Source organism: Apostichopus japonicus, chromosome 20, assembly GCF_037975245.1.
Source record: "Apostichopus japonicus isolate 1M-3 chromosome 20, ASM3797524v1, whole genome shotgun sequence".
In the NCBI taxonomy this organism is placed as follows: Eukaryota; Metazoa; Echinodermata; class Holothuroidea; order Aspidochirotida; family Stichopodidae; genus Apostichopus; species Apostichopus japonicus.
The window spans coordinates 14,178,168-14,198,326 of NC_092580.1; the positions used below are offsets into that span (position 1 = coordinate 14,178,168).

The 20,159-nt window shown below is 37.2% G+C and overlaps 2 protein-coding genes across 4 annotated transcripts in view; one reads left to right on the plus strand and one right to left on the minus strand.

The window, feature by feature from the left end:
* LOC139961974 (quinone oxidoreductase-like protein 2 homolog) overlaps positions 1-20,159 on the minus strand; it is a 40,972-nt gene that overhangs the window by 17,200 nt on the left and 3,613 nt on the right. The gene's annotated exons all lie outside the window — the stretch shown is intronic.
* Positions 5,696-20,159, plus strand: part of LOC139961970 (FYVE, RhoGEF and PH domain-containing protein 2-like) — a 119,259-nt gene continuing 104,795 nt past the window's right edge. The window contains exon 1 of one of the 2 annotated variants that reach the window (XM_071961722.1): positions 5,696-5,750. In XM_071961722.1, the coding sequence (XP_071817823.1) occupies positions 5,711-5,750 (40 nt within the window). In that variant the 5' untranslated portion in view covers positions 5,696-5,710. Of the gene's footprint in view, positions 5,751-11,323; positions 12,190-20,159 lie in introns of those variants that run through there. The other variant, XM_071961725.1, reaches the window with a different exon arrangement.

Sequence of the window (20,159 nt, forward strand, 5' to 3'; positions counted from 1 at the left end):
GCCACTATAGATATTAAGGAAACCAATTTGGAAAAGAAAAAACTGTCAATCATATTAATTTGACATTGAAAAAGGATTAGGGAAGCTCTTTCACCAATAGGCTTAAAACAAATTCTGTAGTGAAATTATTGTGTTTATCCAAAGCTGTACCTGAGCTGGTCTGCACTAATAAACATGTCCTTGCTTCTGTACATCCAGGTGGCACTATTAGTACAATTAGGTAGCTGCTATGTACTCTATCAGCTCTCTGGTACAATTACCTCAACACAGACACCACAACTCTCCCCAAAGTTTCACAAGGAGTCTCCAATTAAATGTCTCTTTAAGGCAATCTCAAATGCTGCATATTTTATGTGCTAATCTTTTGGCAAACTTGGTTTCTAATGTTTTCCTATGTTCTTAAGGGCGTTAGGAAAAATGTAAACCAACTTTTCTGATTTTTTGGGGACATAATTGTATACATTGCTTACATGCCATTGTGTTCTGCAGCACTTAAGCTTGCACAACTATTGACTGTCATGTATGTAGCCTATACTATTGTAAAAGTGACATGTCAGACCCATGACTGTTGCTACGTTACTCTTCACATATACGTCCCTATCTATGGTTTAGTTGGATCTTGCCCGATTGTCACTAGTTCGCCCCATATTTTAATGAAAGACAAATTGTCACTGCTGTCAACATGACAGAAGTCTTCCCTAATTTTTAACCAATTCTAAGAGGCTGAAATATATCTCATTGTGAATCCATCGGTAGATATTGCAATGGTGTATTTCTGGAAGTTTGTATATTTTGTGGAAATACCCGCATATCACACTGTACGAGTTAATCGTTGCAGCTTTTTGAAAAGGCAAATACAAGACTTAATGGGCCTAACTTTGAACAGGGATTCAAACCTATCTGCTAAAGACATGCAGGAATACAAGTCCTGTGATGATCAGCATCTCACTAATTGTTTGCAATACTTAAAGGCATTGAAGAATCGCCGCAAACAGCGTGCCAAGCTCTGAAAAAAAAAACTTTCCTTTGCTTGCAAGTGAAGTTTTTTTCTTGCCGCTACAAAATGCAGACAGTAATGAAACGTGATACCTTGTTATCTTTTATCTGGACCTGAGGTGTCCATCGCTGCTATGTACACTGTTTTGTGGGTATTGACCGTAGCTGCATGTATTGACTGTACACTAGTGACTAATTACCGACGGTAGCAAGCTGTGTGTGTATTTTCTGTGATCGATGGTGGTGTCTAACACTTCTGTTACACCTCATACCAAACTAGGTCACATTACCGGCATTAGACGTTTCTTTTTGCCCGAGTCTTCACACCCTTTAACCTTGTTCCTTTGCTTGGGCCCAGTGTCAGTCTGAAGCAGTAGTACCTGGCATACAATTGGCTAGGATCGCATCACATAGCTAATTCTTTCAATTCAACTCAAACAACTGTCAGGATATTTCTGTTTCACCAACTCTTGAGAATTTCTTTTAAAATAGATATCACCATCAACTATTGGTGGACAATGGAGGAGGGTAGTTCGGATATAGCAAAGTCCATAGAGAACACAAGTTGTGTATTCCTGTGGTAACTGGTCGAATATCGTTCTTTCTACAATGTACAATTTCTTTGTTCTTTCAAATTTGTTTAAATGTGACAAACGAACTGAAAACATAATTAACAGAGCTCAATACGAGTTAAAAAGAACAAGAACAATAATAATAACGATAAAAATAATACCAATAGAGTTTGAAAAAAATCTAACAGGGCAGTTACCAGAGAGGAATAAAATCAACCACTGAAACCAATTAACGATGAATTAGGCACTGGTATTGAAATTAGCCCATCTTTGTGGAAATTTATTCAGGCAAGACTTGCAATGGTCTCAGAGTTGAAATGCAGTTTTTTTTTTTTGGTGTGTTTGTGGGACATTGGTGTCATTGGTGGGACATTGGTGTGTTTGTGGGACATTGGTGTGTGGGACATTGGTTTGTGGGACATTGGTGTGTGTTTGGGGGACAGTGATCTACTGTGACCGTCTCACAGATACAAAGTATGGCAGTTTGTGAAAAGAATTCACCTAAAATAAACAAAATTGAAGCCAAGTGAACTATCTGTCAACTTTTTGAGGAATTGAAATTTTCAAACTGACCAGAAGCAATCTCTCTGATGATCATAAACAAACTGAGAATGAGTAAGTTATTTTTAGCAACCAACTATTTGGCCAGAGAGGAAAATGCCAGTAGGATAACCTGTAAATAGAACCCTGGTTGTGTTTAAAATTAAGCCTTTCCTGCTTAGGCTCCAGAGCCTCGAGTGGTATGCAAAAGCAGCAGGTTTTGTGCTATAGCATTACAGAAAAATTCCTCCCACTATCAAATATTTGAACAGAAGCCACATTAATGTGACATTCTCATCTTTAACATCTTGAGAAAGTTTTTTTCTCATTTCTTTTTCCTTGTATATACATGTCCTAACTGTTTAAGAGGAATGAAGTACAAATTACTTTAAAAAATGGGGGGGGGGGGGATGAGTATTTTTTTACCCTAGTAGGCCTACGTCTGTGCTGGAATCAGTGCCCATGGAGACAGGGGTGTAGAAACAAAATTTTAAATGATAGTAAATAAGTTGATAAATCATTTGATCATTAATATATATATGACAATGTCAATCGTACATGTCAATTTATGTACCCTGTGACATTGTTTCATGCCTCTCTAGAATTTACAACTTGTGTAATATTGAAATTTTTAAGGTTAACATTTCATCCCGTTTCCATATTTCAGAAAATATTTTAAATTTTATTTTGAACGGAGCTAGTCGTCAAAAAAAGAAGGGAAAAAAAGGGTATTTTGAGCTAGTCCCTTTTTGCAGCATTTGCACTCTTCAAAGTAATTGTACTCATGCTGTGCCTTAGTTAATTTTGAAATACATAATGATGATGATGCACAATTTCATTTGAAAAACACACATTGAAGGAACATCAATATTACATGTGTGTTTGTACAGGAGGGAGGGGGTGGGTTGGGGATGGGGTAAGGTTATGTATGGTAGCTGAGTTGTATAAGCCGGGTAATTTGGGAAAGTATAAGTAGGATGACTTTTCATAAATAGGCCACTTTGATATTTCATACAAGATCTAATAAGTCTTTTAATCAATAATGACACGAAAACCTGTATCTGTGTGGAGATGAACGATGTAGCTTACAATTTTTAATTACTTAACATCCTGACAAATTCCGATTGGGTTATGCAACCGTGCATCGAATAGGAAATTTACCCGAACGCAGCACTTCAACTTCATCACTAGTGTGTGTGTGTGCGTGTGATAATTTAAGTGAGTGGAATAATCAAGGAGCTGATGACATTCTCAAGTTCACAACAGGTTAAGTTTTACGTTAGGATCGCTGCTATTGTGTGTTAAACACGTACTGCACGTCATCCAGGGCTGTTTAGCGTTGCTGCTATTGTGTGGTACACGTACTGTACATCATCCAGGGCTGTTTAGCTGATCAGGAGAGACGGAGAGAGGTGGAGAGAGAGGGAGAGAATGCTGAAGCCAGGACGTACTTACCATGTCGACGTGAACGATCTCCAACACATCTTAATCATATGTAATGCTAGCAAATGTACTGTGCAGATATCTCAAGGAATTGTAACTGGTAAGTAAAATAGTTAAGTCAAAATGGAACGAAATCCAGTCAAGTCCTAAAGGTGTCCAACATTTTATTTACTTTTTGGAAATCAAGCATATTCCTTGAATTATGATTCAATTTTTTGGGGGGTTCACTTTACTGATGGCAGAAAAGAGCTTTAAATGTCGCCAAATAGTTTGGTGTATAGTTATGTTACTGTATATAAGCACTGCTCCCTTCTCCCCCACCCCCCCCCCCCCCCGCCCCTCCCCCATCTCTCTATCTAGTTTTTTGGCCACATGAATTATCAGAAATTGTGAGATAATTGCAAGAATTTGAAAGACTTCATGTTGGATTCAAACACATAAATAGTTGATCCTGTGATGAAATAATACTGTACGCGATTTGTTTCTGATCATGTTCTTAAACAGACCATGCCAACATTTTGCTGTTATTATTGTAGTTGTTGTCATCATCATTATTGTTATTGTTGATATTATTAATATTATTACCACATTATTTATTATATATTATAGTATTATTATTACTAAGCACAGACTATATATTTGATATCACTTGAATCAAAGTCTTTTTGCACTTGGTCTTTTATTTCCTAGAATCAGTATTGAGGAAGTTTTCTTCTTTTCCTGTACTGTTCTGTATATCAACAAAAGTAACTTTTGCTTCCTCAATCATCAAAACTTGAAAAGGGCAAAATATAAGAAGTAGCTATGGGAAAAATATCAAGAAGAACAGCCGCTGGACCAAGAATGAAAAGTAAAGTTATGGCTAACTTTCTTTTCTGTTTAACAATTGAGAGGAAAAGGTCTGTTTAGTTCTAATTATTCTACCGTAAATATGTTGTAACTTTATAATGAAGACAAATAAAATGTCATGATTTGGTGAAATAGCTTCTTCAAAATCTATGACATGACAATTTTCTTATAAACTAAACATTTCCTCATCACATGAAAGCAAAAACAATGACTAAACAAAAGTGAAAAAAAGTTGATTTGCTTTTTAGATTATTTAAAACAGAAACTTGCCTGATTGTAGCTCAGAAAATCGTGCATAATATATGAAATTAAGGGAACTTACGATACAATAACAATAGAATTTATAGAATGGAAACTGTGTCAAATAATATATTGTTAATGGTTTCATATATAACCCTAAGGTGGCATACTCCACATAGAGTCTATATCTGCCACACTTCCTGAGTTAAAAATAGTTAATAAGGTTTATCCCTCCCCCCCACACACATTTTGGTACAATAGTCACACCTACATACATGTGATAACTGTTCCAAATTGGCGATGTCAATCTCAATTGAGAAAGTACCATATCAAGCTAATGCAACATTAAAAATATGCAATGATTGTCTAAATTACAGCAAACTTAAAGGAGGTCAATCGCCGCTACCCTACATTCAATTTTTTTGGCCCCACAACATTTGACACATTTTTTTGTGGCATATTATTACAAAGTTTTTTTCTGTACAATTTCAAAATACTTTTGAAATTTTTGAAATTAATTCTCAAAACATTTATCATGTGTTTTTAAAGTGGGTCAATCTAAAAACAGCAAATTTTGGGAGAAAGTGCAAATGGAATAAGCCGAACCTGTAAACCCCCTAACCACAGCCTCTGCACGTATCAATCTACATCCCTCCGTAAACCCGATCCATCCTCTTTTCACGGGGAGAGCTCAGTAGTAGATTGGTTCAGTTATCCTTCTGCATGGTCCCACAATATAATTACCAGCAATTAATTGATGACAACTGCTTCCTTATCCACTTACGTCGGAAAATTTTTTCAAGTCAATGCACATCTGCATGCAAGGCCAGACAAGATTTCCTTGGTACTTTCAGCGAACACTCACAAGACAAACGCGACTATAATTAAAACCTTTAGTGAGGTAACGAGCAAGGAAGCGCTGTAATTTTATATAGTTTGATAAACAACTAGTGACAACTTTATTCGAAATGACAACCGAATCGTACGGATCAGTAGATCGGACACATTCGGAATACACATTACGACCAGCAGAGAGAATTTTTTCACACAAATTAGGAAATTAAGAAACTATGTTTGGTGCCGAAAATGAAGGTCTCCAACAGACCAAAGGTGAGTTTTTGTGACTTGTTTTTGATTCAGGTGATATCTGTTAAATTAAGAGAGCTTAAAATACATTAATCAATAGCTAATTATTCAAACATTATGTGACTACCCATTTTCATAATCGTTCACGATATCCTAGAGTCATATCGGTTGAATTAAAAGCGACAAACTCTGGAAGTCCCGCTAACTGATCATCGAGACATTATTAAGACAGCAGACTTCTTTCTTTGTCATCACAAGATGATGCAGTAAATATCAACGGACTTTGTCCTGTAAGAACTAATTACTGAATCTATAGTTGAAGTTCCTCTCCAGAGTCACATCCTATAATCCATGAGGACTCTAGTTGTGAGAAAACCTCTCATTTGGAGAGTTTGTCATCGTGGTACATCGGAGGCCCTCAGGATGCCAATTACTAGTTCAATGACAGTGTTTTTATGTCTATTTAAAAGATTTAGAGTCTGTAGAGGAAAAATTTACAGAAATTGACAGACGAACGAGGAACAGACGTTCCGAAGCATCCTGTTGAAATTCGTAGTCCTCGAGATAACAACACACTTGAAATGTTGAGATGTTTTTGCAGTAGAAGTGAAGTTGAAACAATTGAAGAGACCAACTGTGTGATGTCATAAAAAGCAGAGTCAAAGAGTTTGTTTTTAGCTTTTGTTTCTTTAAATAATCAACTTTACAAAACTCTTCTTAAAAAATTGGGATGCATTTGGGTATGAATGTAGGCCTACTATATACAAAATTCAGAAATCTGTATATTGTTGACTTCACATCCCCTTTGGGAGAGTCGAAACCTTATCGAAATCCAAAGCAATAAACTGAAAAATGTCCACGTAAAACAAAACATTTTGCTCTTGATGTACAACTATGACATCACACCTGTTTGCTTCAACTTCACTGATGAATGTTACAAACGGTGCAAAGATCATCCAATTGTCAATGTCTCGAGAACGACACATGTCAGGAATTGGATTCAAATTTCACCCGAGGATGCTTGGAATGTGTGTTCCTCTTTCATCAGTCACAAAGTGCATCAAGACTGGAATGAAGTAAATTCTGAGTTTTCCTCTGGACTTATTCCTTTTTAGTCAGGGAATACAGAGTAATCCAGAGCGGTATTCTGCGGCGGCGCAGTGCTTTGCAAAATTATTAGAATGGCGAGAATGCTAATACAAATGCCTGATATTTTATCACACTTTTTGTTAACAGAAACTCTCAGTACCTTACTTCAGTTCAATCATTAATGTCAAAAAGCACATTATCATGTGATAATATAGTAGATTATTCCCAGCAGCAGTTCAGAGCAAAATTTGAAGGATCATGATATATATATCTATTAAATATATAGATATTTTTTTATATTTAATATTTTCTTGGGAGTGAGACTAAAAGCATGCACTTTTTATGCCATTCTGGACTTTCCACACGCACAGAGGTTTTGTTACCGATACAGAGTGTTTTATCACTTACGCAAATATTTGACTGGCAAACTGTTGGTGTATTTAAGCACTTTTATTTAGTAGGTTCTTGCATGCCTGCCTATTAAAGGTACAGTTAAGGGGGTATATACTATACTGTAGCTTCCTCAAGAAATCAAACACTTGTCTTGTTTGTGTATAACATACAAAATGCCATGGTTTACAGGAAAGATTAGATGCCTAAGTAAATGCTATGGGTTACTTTAATAGCATCCATAGCGGTAATGGTACTAGAACATGATAGTGTGAATAGGCAAAAAAACCTCAAACATGTTTATTCATGAAAAAGAAGGAGACAATGTTACCAGGGAGCTGCTACTCTTAGAGTAGCAGCTCCCTGATGTTACATTAAAAGGTATATGGGACTCATTGTATTGGGTATCGTGGTAGTGTCAGGCTAATATTGCATATTAAAGCAGCCAGATGACATTTAAACATATACAGTATCCTTTACATAGATTGAGCGGTATCTGTGTAAATCATTACATAGATGATGTACAGACTCCTAATGACTCTACGTCAACGGATCTGTAACCTTTGGATGCTAACCAAAGTGAGTCGTACAGTGGGTTGCATAATGTTTCCAGTTCTTGGAAAATCTGTCAACAGTTTTCCTACCTTGCCAGCTGGAATTTTACAGAGTGATTTTTATTTTTAGTCGAATCTACAGTAATTTTCATACATTAATGTGAGCATTTGATTCTGAGGGATGGGTAAGGGGGGGGGGAGGGTCTGGATTGGTTTGGCTCAATCCTAATGGCAGATCCCCGGGCTTGTTGGCCTAAACGTTGGCAGATCACAGGTCTAAATAAAGCCTTACGATGTTGAATGGCAAATTGTCTTCGATACCGTGTAATTTGGAGATAATATTTATACCATGGGAGCTGCTATTATAGGAGATCCCTGTATAGACAGCATAATGTAAAATAATGGTGGGGGACATAACTAAAGCAATCACTTTACTTGATGCAATATCATCAGATTCCGTTTTATTACTTAAGGAGAAGGATCAACTAAGAACTATTATATATGAATCAGTTTTAATTGGTTACATATAGATGTTTGCTTTCATGAACCAATTCTCTGCATTTGGATATATTTTGTTCTTCTGCAATATTCAAACTGATGGATTATTAATTTATGTAGACATGCATAATTAAACAGATTTTCCCATTTGACCTACCACCTTCATATCGAGAGATGGCTGAAAATTAAACAAGTAAATCGCAGGAGAAACACGACACAAATCGTGACAATAGAGAATTATCTTTGAAGCCTCTTGATAGCTGGGGTAGAAATGGGAGTTCGAAGGAATGGGGGAGTGGGGGGGGGGGATGGTAACCCTTTTGGTAAAACACTAATATTCTTGACTTGTAAAGTACACTACAAGTCCACAATACAAATTATGTAGAAATGTTTATGTATATAGGGTAATGGCACACATTATATTCCACAATATAGTAATTCTTGCCATACATGACTAATATAAGTGTCAACATACCGCTTACTCATCAATTACTCGTTTAGTAATTAACCGCATTATTTTGGTCGTATTCTATTTCAATATAAGTGACCAACTATTTAGTAATCTTTAAAACAAAAGGCAGCTAATTGAGCCAATTTTTTGTTATTGTTATCAAATCTGAGTATTGACAATTTGATTTCATAACAAATAAGAACTAAGCCCTCAGGAATTGATGACTGCTGTCTCTGGAGAATTTCAGTGGCTGCGGTCGTAACACAAATGTAGCCTAATAACTACTTCCTTCTCACAATACAGGCCAAGTTATTTTGGATATTGGTTACTGTACTTGGCAATATTGGTACATTGCTGACTTTGCTGTACAGTAAACTATAATGGTTAGAAGATAGCATGCACAACTTATGTTCAATGATGTGTTCTGTACAGTAAATGTGCAGACTTTGTGTTACATTTGTCTCAGAGCACTGGAGACCTCTTGGTTTTAATAATTGGAATGGAATTACATTTAACAATTTCAAATGTTTGTTCCTTAGGTCAACCAAGTACATTTAACACTCATATTAATTGACAAGGACAGTAATTATTTTATGATTAAAAATCAAATCCAGCTAGGATACTAATGAGCTGTAAAATTGCCAATTTAAGAGCGTTTTTTCCCAATAATGCGATCATACATATGACATAACGAATCCTGAATCAAATACTATAAATAATATGAACAATGACAACAATTTTGAGTCGCTGCAATTGACAAAAGGTACTTTCTCGTTAGAAAGAATTACAGAACTATTAATACTGCAAATTTAGCCTCCTGTAGTAAGAATGGTAATATAAAATTGCAAATGGTACTTTATAATTTACAGTTGTATCAAACTGCCAATTCGCATACATGTGCTCACACAGTCACACAAATGGACATGTACACACACGCATGTATACGAAACTGCACGCAGCTACATGTACACACCACTTACATTGACACAGTTGAAGGGTAAAAGCACGCTAATTTGGGGATGTGTCAATCAGTGACATTCTAGATTTTTGATTTAATTAAGAATGATGCATCGTTTGGGTACATAGTTTGGAAATCCGCTGGGGAAACCATTAATGACTTCTAATGACATCCAAATATTGATTAATGAGTTTGTGGTTGGTATTAAGAACATTCTCACAAACCTGTGATTAAATTGCTCATTGTTTCAAATACGATTACAAAAAAAAAGAGAAAAAAGCATTTTACAATTTTTTACATGAAGAATTAACACATTTTTTCATTGTTTTTAATGGGTTTTTTTTACAAGATAATTTTAGAATTTCAACTTCTTTCAGAGATTTTTACTCTACTCTACATGGCACTACTCTACATAGCAAACAACATTTATAGTAAGCTTTTAGCAGTTAAAACTTTCTCTACTGCTTTGGACTACAGCCAGAAATTGGAAGCTTATTGACATATTTGACACCTCAAATCAACTTTTCATTAAAGGCATTGAAGACTCGCCCCAATTACCGTGTGCCGCCCTCTGAAAAAGTTAACTTTCCGTTACTTGCAAGTGAAGTTTTTTTCTTGTCGCTACAAAATGCAGACAGTAATGAAACAAGATACCTTGTTATCTTTTATCTGGACCTGAGATCAGGGAGTTCCATAACAACTCCCTGCTGAGATGTCCACTGTGTTGTGGGTATTGACCGTAGCTGCATGTATTGACTGTACACTAGTGTCTAATTACCGACGGTAGCAAGCTGTGTGTGTATTTTCTGCGATTGATGGTGGTGTCTAACAATTCTGTTACACCTCATTCGAAACTAGGTCAGATTACCGGCATCCGAGGTTTCTTTGTGCACGAGTCTTCACACCCTTTAAGGGATTTGTGCAAAGGCAACTGTCCGACTGGGTCCTAGCATGTATATCTTACTCTATGTGCTCGACAATAACTGATACCACAATCTACTTACTCTGTTAGCATGGTAACCAAACTTAAAAGAGTTAATGCAAATAACATGTTACACAGAAGGCCTACACTCCGTCACCAAAGGGGACACTCTACAGTATACAGCCATGCATACCTGTACTGTCCTAACTGTTCAGTGGTTGACCAAAAAAAAATATAGCTATTTGAGTTTGTTAAGGAATCTCACAAAACGTGCCAAGTATTATTCAAAATAAAGTTTGCGATCCCTGGGATCAAACAAAGACATCCTCCTTGATGTTTGCACCTGAACAGTTGTCAACTCAGGGAAGATTTTATCAGATTCAAGTTCCAGAGGTAAAACAGTATGTTATATTTTGTTATTAAAATTAAATATACTCACTTTTACTTATGATATTATCTAGGGAATCCAGATACATGTAGTGTTACTATTAGTCTGGAAAAAACTTCAGGACTTCTACTTACTCTTTCACTTCTATGATATATACTTTTTTTGCCATTGTCTGAGAAACATAACAGTTTGAAAATTGACTGAACAGCAGAATTCCAGAAAATATTTAACCAATTTTTGTACAGCTAGACATTCATAATACGTTGTAAACTTCAAGTATGCCACTATATACCGGATAAGAGGGTCTGTCACAAGTATTTATTGGTTAATTAACACACTTGTATTAGACAAAGGAGAGTGGAAGAGTAAGATTGAGTATATTGTTGCCCTGTTTCTCTTTAAAAGTGTACGTAATGGGTTAACACTGCCTTAGGAGCAAAGAGGAAACGATAACCTGGCCAACAGCTCATTGAATTCCTTCCCGTGTTTCCTGTTCAGCCTAGTCAAAGACCTGAAACAATAATCACTGGTTGTATTATTATCAGTACACAACTCCTGTTTCCAGCATAGCATGCACCGACTATCACGATCAAAACAGAATTTTAAACTTTGGCATTCCAGTCCAGCGACTGTAACTTCGATAAATCTTGTTTTATTTCTCAACGAGTAACATCCCAGACACCTTGAAAAAGGAGAGAACCTAAAAATTGGTCACCAAAAAAAATTTAAAGACTATTTTTTTCCGGAAATAATCTCATTTTGTTTTTAATAATGTGTGGGAAGGTATGAACCATTGTATAAATAGGGGTGTTATTTTTCAACTCTGCGAAAGAAAAAAAGGAAGGTTTATCAGTACTAAGAAGCAATTGGTAAATATGGGTAGCAGCTTTTGGTATTACGTGAACATACTTCAGGGTTCTTCATTGTGGAGTTTTATACAGTGATACACTACAACCTCTCACCAACCTAGGATTATTGATGGATTAATCATTTACACAGTGCTCAAGGTTTTATAAACAGTCATCAAAGCAGTTGGCAAACAATCAGTTGGAAATGTTTGTAAAGGGATCCACTTCATTGACACTCTGGTAAGATGACTGTGAATTACATCAGACTGGCCAGATTTGGGTTAGAAAAATGAATCCAAAAATGTCGGCAAAATCGTCGACATTTCCAAGAAAGTTACACTTGGAAGTATTTGACAAACTCTTGGGTAAGTTGTACACAATATTTCATGTCATGTAAATGTCATGAATATGAATTATTTTATATGTTCTCTTTCAATATTTACAGACAAACAAATGTTTAGCTGTAGTTGCTGGTAACAAGATAAGAGAGATTTAGCGTCTGTAGAGATTGCAGTGGTTTGTTACAATATGAGTAACACTGCAAGGATAACATGGCCCACAGTAATGTAGAGAGACTACAGTGGTTTGTTACAATATGAGTAACACTGCAAGGATAGCATGGCCTACAGTAATGTAGAGAGACTCCAGTGGTTTGTTATAATATGAGTAACACTGCAAGGATAACATGGCCCACAGTAATGTAGAGAGACTCCAGTGGTTTGTTATAATATGAGTAACACTGCAAGGATAACATGGCCCACAGTAATGTAGAGAGACTCCAGTGGTTTGTTATAATATGAGTAACACTGCAAGGATAACATGGCCCACAGTAATGTAGAGAGACTCCAGTGGTTTGTTACAATATGAGTAACACTGCAAGGATAACATGGCCCACAGTAATGTAGAGAGACTCCAGTGGTTTGTTATAATATGAGTAACACTGCAAGGATAACATGGCCCACAGTAATGTAGAGAGACTCCAGTGGTTTGTTACAATATGAGTAACACTGCAAGGATAACATGGCCCACAGTAATGTAGAGAGACTCCAGTGGTTTGTTACAATATGAGTAACACTGCAAGGATAACATGGCCCACAGTAATGTAGAGAGACTCCAGTGGTTTGTTATAATATGAGTAACACTGCAAGGATAACATGGCCCACAGTAATGTAGAGAGACTGCAGTGGTTTGTTATAATATGAGTAACACTGCAAGGATAACATGGCCCACAGTAATGTAGAGAGACTGCAGTGGTTTGTTACAATATGAGTAACACTGCAAGGATAACATGGCCCACAGTAATGTAGAGAGACTCCAGTGGTTTGTTATAATATGAGTAACACTGCAAGGATAACATGGCCCACAGTAATGTAGAGAGACTACAGTGGTTTGTTACAATATGAGTAACACTGCAAGGATAACATGGCCCACAGTAATGTAGAGAGACTCCAGTGGTTTGTTACAATATGAGTAACACTGCAAGGATAACATGGCCCACAGTAATGTAGAGAGACTCCAGTGGTTTGTTATAATATGAGTAACACTGCAAGGATAACATGGCCCACAGTAATGTAGAGAGACTCCAGTGGTTTGTTATAATATGAGTAACACTGCAAGGATAACATGGCCCACAGTAATGTAGAGAGACTGCAGTGGTTTGTTACAATATGAGTAACACTGCAAGGATAACATGGCCCACAGTAATGTAGAGAGACTCCAGTGGTTTGTTATAATATGAGTAACACTCCAAGGATAACATGGCCCACAGTAATGTAGAGAGACTCCAGTGGTTTGTTACAATATGAGTAACACTCCAAGGATAACATGGCCCACAGTAATGTAGAGAGACTCCAGTGGTTTGTTCCAATATGAGTAACACTGCAAGGATAACATGGCCCACAGTAATGTAGAGAGACTCCAGTGGTTTGTTACAATATGAGTAACACTGCAAGGATAACATGGCCCACAGTAATGTAGAGAGACTCCAGTGGTTTGTTATAATATGAGTAACACTGCAAGGATAACATGGCCCACAGTAATGTAGAGAGACTGCAGTGGTTTGTTCCAATATGAGTAACACTGCAAGGATAACATGGCCCACAGTAATGTAGAGAGACTCCAGTGGTTTGTTATAATATGAGTAACACTGCAAGGATAACATGGCCCACAGTAATGTAGAGAGACTACAGTGGTTTGTTACAATATGAGTAACACTGCAAGGATAACATGGCCCACAGTAATGTAGAGAGACTCCAGTGGTTTGTTACAATATGAGTAACACTGCAAGGATAACATGGCCCACAGTAATGTAGAGAGACTCCAGTGGTTTGTTATAATATGAGTAACACTGCAAGGATAACATGGCCCACAGTAATGTAGAGAGACTCCAGTGGTTTGTTATAATATGAGTAACACTGCAAGGATAACATGGCCCACAGTAATGTAGAGAGACTCCAGTGGTTTGTTACAATATGAGTAACACTGCAAGGATAACATGGCCCACAGTAATGTAGAGAGACTCCAGTGGTTTGTTATAATATGAGTAACACTCCAAGGATAACATGGCCCACAGTAATGTAGAGAGACTCCAGTGGTTTGTTACAATATGAGTAACACTGCAAGGATAACATGGCCCACAGTAATGTAGAGAGACTCCAGTGGTTTGTTATAATATGAGTAACACTCCAAGGATAACATGGCCCACAGTAATGTAGAGAGACTCCAGTGGTTTGTTCCAATATGAGTAACACTGCAAGGATAACATGGCCCACAGTAATGTAGAGAGACTGCAGTGGTTTGTTACAATATGAGTAACACTGCAAGGATAACATGGCCCACAGTAATGTAGAGAGACTCCAGTGGTTTGTTATAATATGAGTAACACTGCAAGGATAACATGGCCCACAGTAATGTAGAGAGACTCCAGTGGTTTGTTATAATATGAGTAACACTGCAAGGATAACATGGCCCACAGTAATGTAGAGAGACTCCAGTGGTTTGTTACAATATGAGTAACACTGCAAGGATAACATGGCCCACAGTAATGTAGAGAGACTCCAGTGGTTTGTTACAATATGAGTAACACTGCAAGGATAACATGGCCCACAGTAATGTAGAGAGACTCCAGTGGTTTGTTATAATATGAGTAACACTCCAAGGATAACATGGCCCACAGTAATGTAGAGAGACTCCAGTGGTTTGTTCCAATATGAGTAACACTGCAAGGATAACATGGCCCACAGTAATGTAGAGAGACTGCAGTGGTTTGTTACAATATGAGTAACACTCCAAGGATAACATGGCCCACAGTAATGTAGAGAGACTCCAGTGGTTTGTTATAATATGAGTAACACTGCAAGGATAACATGGCCCACAGTAATGTAGAGAGACTGCAGTGGTTTGTTCCAATATGAGTAACACTGCAAGGATAACATGGCCCACAGTAATGTAGAGAGACTCCAGTGGTTTGTTCCAATATGAGTAACACTGCAAGGATAACAAAGTTCCTGACCTTTTCAAAGACGAAAATATGTTTTACAGTTTACTATAAAATTACTTGGGTACATGCTCATCTGAAACATTTATTTTACAGACCCTTCAAATCCAGTAGGATGAACTTAATATCAGTTTTGCCACCGAATTATATAAATTCTATAGTAAAATTCTAATTTATACCAGTTATATATAAAGGTGATTATTAAAAAAAAATCAGTATTTAGCTAAAATCTGCTTTCTGCTTTGCATCCCAAATAGGAGTTTATTCACTTATAGGGTTGTAATTTGTAACAACACTTAATAATCTTAGACTGGAAAGAATTTGCACTGAATCAAAAATAAATTTTGCACAAACATAAATTTCGTTATTAATTTAAGCTGAGCAAAACAGTACAATTAGCAAGGATGTAACTCAGCCATGTCTTTCTAAGTTCAAGTCAAGTCACTGTCAGTAATGTTTAACTGCAGTCCAACCATTGACTCAAGTCATTGTGTTTAATACACTGCATACCACAAAAAATCCTGTACCGACTTGTTCGAGTAGAGCTGGATTTTAAACACAGTGCCTGCAATGGAGTCATGCCTTGTGACAACACTGGCATCCAAATGGTCACCCACGTCCATTACAACTGTACACTAAATTTATGTAGCACAGAAAAGGATGAGGAGCAAAACAGCATTGAAAAACTGTAACATCATTCATGTCCGTTGGCCAACCTGAAAGAGACAATAAACACAGACTCTTCCTATGTATATATACACCGACCCTGGTAGAAATGTGAAAATTAAAACTACATATTACATTTAATGTCAGTTTTAATATCTAGGAAGATCTGACTAACAATAGAAAGGTCACTTCCTTTGTTTAACATTTACGAAAAAGATCAGTGGCATTTTAGTTTCAATAAGTATGAACTTTTTAAAGGATCATTTGAGGGTTAACTCTGGATCCATTTCTAGATAGTCACCATGGAGATGACACGTCCAGGGTCAGTAGAGGATCTGCAACTATTTTCAAACAACTGAAGATATAAATGAACCATTTGATTGTGGAAGAAGTGTTCTTATTAAAAGTTAAAGTTGAAGGTTTCCAGTCTTGTATGAGGCTAATGCCTCCTCACACGACTTTACAACTTAACCCCTGGTCATTGGTAACTTGTCACACCCACACACCAAAGTGTGCACAATTCAATCAATCTCTCCTGGGGCACCACAGTGCACCACAACCACGTGTCCCCCGGGGGTCTTCCCATAGGGTGCAGCCACAAACCGGCCCACGCAACTATATTTACAAGTTACCTCGCAGGTCCCCATTTATACACCTGGGTGAAGAGCGGTAAGGGAGATAAAGCGCCTTGCCCAAGGACACAACGCAATGATCTGGCCAGGGCTCGAACCTGTAATCCTTAGATCACAAGTCCACTGCCTTAACCACTTGACCACAACGCCCTCCCTTATTACATGCATTGATTGGATATAGCTATGTAACACTGTCTACACATACAGTCATTCACTATGATCACAAACTGTGTGTTATGCACACCAGGTCAAAATGTTAAGGGATATTCTCTGATTGTCCACTCGGACAACAAGGTCTTTCTACTCGGTCGTCAGAACGACAGATTTGGTCGTCCGAAAAGATGCGCAGGTTTGGTTAAAACAGAGAACTGCACTAGTTAGCTTTAGGCCAGTAAAGCTCTTGTTTGGATGATGAAGGCCTACCACTATTTTGTTTTTATTTCAGTATCTCCATAGCGACAGAGAGTGATAGTGATACCAATTTATCATTATGCCTCATTTAGGTGTTATTTAGTTACAATATAACTAGTCATCTGCGAGATATTACCTCCAAACTGGTTTTGGTTGTCCAAACAGAAATTTTGTATGTTCTTGGAGGATCAGATGATTGTTCTTAAAGGTCTGTGTTAACTGAGCTCTGGGCCCTGGCCATCTTGAGCCAGATAAGCTGGCCATTTCTAACTTTTTTTTATAGAAACCAAATTCACACTAGATGCAGTTGATATCAATCCATCTACATGACAAAGTAAAGCAACATTATTTTGTTATTTCACTTGTATATATAGAAATCCTCTTTCATTTTTTAAAGCAATATTATTTTATTATTACACTAGTATATATATAGAAATCCTCATATCTATGATTGGTGACTAGAGGGGAGGTGAGGAAGCAAAAACAAAGAGTCATCAAACATCAGGGTCAGCTAGTGCTTGGTGGAGAGTAAAGAAAGATGACAATCGTAAGGATTTGTTTAGTAAATGTCTTCATCAGGGAGAAGATGGACTTTGAAATTGGACTCCTGACTACCAATCATTGCTTGTTATTTTCACAGACTGAATATAACTATATAAACTGTAAGAACGAAAATAGCAACCTACTGGCTATTACCCTCCCCCCCCCCCCGTCAGACTACAATATGCATGTGTTTCTTCTTGTGACATTGTTCAAACCAAGTGGACAGAGACAGTGGCATCAAAAGCCAAAAACAAACTCTAACATTTGGGAGTTCATGGGTTCAATCCGAAAGTAAATGTGGGGTTTTTCATCCAACGAGAAATCCATGGTTTATGGATACTGAAATGGTCTTCCAAAATTGTCAAAACTCCAAACTATGCTAAAAAACTGTAAAATTGGATAGCCACCCGATGCCAAGTGCAAGTAATGAGCCATTTTCCTTTTCCCCATAAACTGTACATGTGGCTGTTTAGTGTGGTAAAATAACTACCTTCCGGGTCAATTATGTAAGGAATTGTGCTTTAAAATAGCAGTGTTAATAGAGGTGATTGAGAGGAAGCAAAGTCGGCTAGAACCTTTGTTCATTCATACTTAGTAAAGATTCCTAAATCCTATTGGTCCATTCAGGTCAGCTGACCGTGGTTAATCCTGTGAGTAACGCACGGTAAAATTACGGGGCATCACTTTAATATATCTTTGGTTATATGTAATCAAAAATGATTTGTTTTATGATTTTTTCCCCCACAAAAATGGTAGTGTATGAATGAACGGGGTTAATCAACGGTCTAGCGAGCGTTACTCACATGATTAATGCACTCCAGGTGTTAATGCTATCGCTGGATGCACTCGGGCTCCGCCCTCGTGCATCGCTTGCATTATCCCCCGATCATGCATTAATCCTGTAAGTAACGCACGCTAGACCGTTGATTAACCCCTTATTTACAAGTGTTAGGTCTGGTGGTGCGATGAACTACTTCTCCCTCATACATGTATGTACTAAGGAAAAGCTTGCTCTGTTTAACACCTTTAGTTTAAATATTGTTTGGGGGGGGGGGGTGTGGAGGGCTGCCATTTTGTCATATATAATGTCATAGTACCATGAGGAGATGAAACCTTTTACTTTTGGTTTCTCTTTTCATATTTCCAAGATGACTGCAAACAACCATGATAAGTATTAAAATTCATCCCTATAATGAAAGATAAAGAGTTCCAAACAGTTCCAAATTTAAATCATTTTAGTCTTGTTGATGTTTTATCTAGACTTGTGTCATCCAAATGATGATACAGTATCTCCAAACATAAAATATTATGGTTTTTCATAACCAACGCTGTATATTCACCATACAGTACCGAGAGTACTCTACTGTAGGTAGACCGACAGCCTGTATTGACCAGCATATGTTCCATACGGTTCATAATTTAAAAAAAAAAACCTTTGGCTACATTATTGAACAATATACTTTTGTCTTGTGTTTTTATGCTATTGTTAAAGAACACCAAGGTATTTGCACAGACCTCTATGTTTCCATAGCGTTACAACATAAACAACAACAACAATGTCAACAGTAAGTGCGAGTCATTGAAAAACATCCTGCAATTGAGCTGAACCGCACAATGCTGAATGGGACTTGTGGTAGGAAGTAAAAGTCTGTCTGTTCGTTGCGACTCCACTTCCTGTGGAAGGCCAACCGATAACACGAGAACTGGCAATGTCAACTATAAGCAGTGTCGACTGTGTACGTCAAATGTAATTTAATAGAGGTTACACTGGTGGCCTGATCACCAAACAGCTTCTGTACTTCCTTCATGGCAAGCAAAATTTTGTGCAAACAACAGTTTAAGTCTTTAAAATAAGGGTGATAGAGATATGATCAGTTTACACTCTGCAATAGCTACGAAAACAAGGAAGATTGTCATACTGTTATATATACCAGGCATAGCACAGGATTGTACACATTGTACAGTAGTATACATGTACTTAATGCTAAAGGTGATCATTCAGCTCTAACACTGTCTTTACTTACACCCATTATAATCAGTCGAAAGAAACAAGTTTGCTGCAATAAGAGACTGCACTTTGAAGGAGTATTTTCAAGCAGCTTAAATTGGATGAAAGATCAAAATTAACCATTGGACACTAAAAGTAAGTCAGTTGTTTGAAGTCAGTCTTTGTAAAGACGTTTAAATATTTTTTTTTAAATAACTTTTAACCACAAAATGGTTCAGTTAGAGAATGACTGTTGCTGTCTTCTAATTATTTTAATTTGGTGTTAACAATAACTTTATGTTCATTTCCTTGCAAAAAGAATTTCAACATGAGAAAAGAAGTACTTTCACTCATTTTCTTGTGACGTGACAACATTTGGCTAGTACTGTAGATATGGTTTTGGATGGTGTAACTAACATGGTTTCAATTCAGTTTGTGTTTTCTAACGGATTGCACAATCAAAATTTAAGAATCATTGCATGTGCTAATTCCTACGTAGATTGAGTGTGTGTGGGCGGGGCATAGCGTAGCATTGTCACCTTTTCCTTTTACCAACATCCGGTGAATAGCGGGGGAGTATCAGAGTACAATACATGTGTA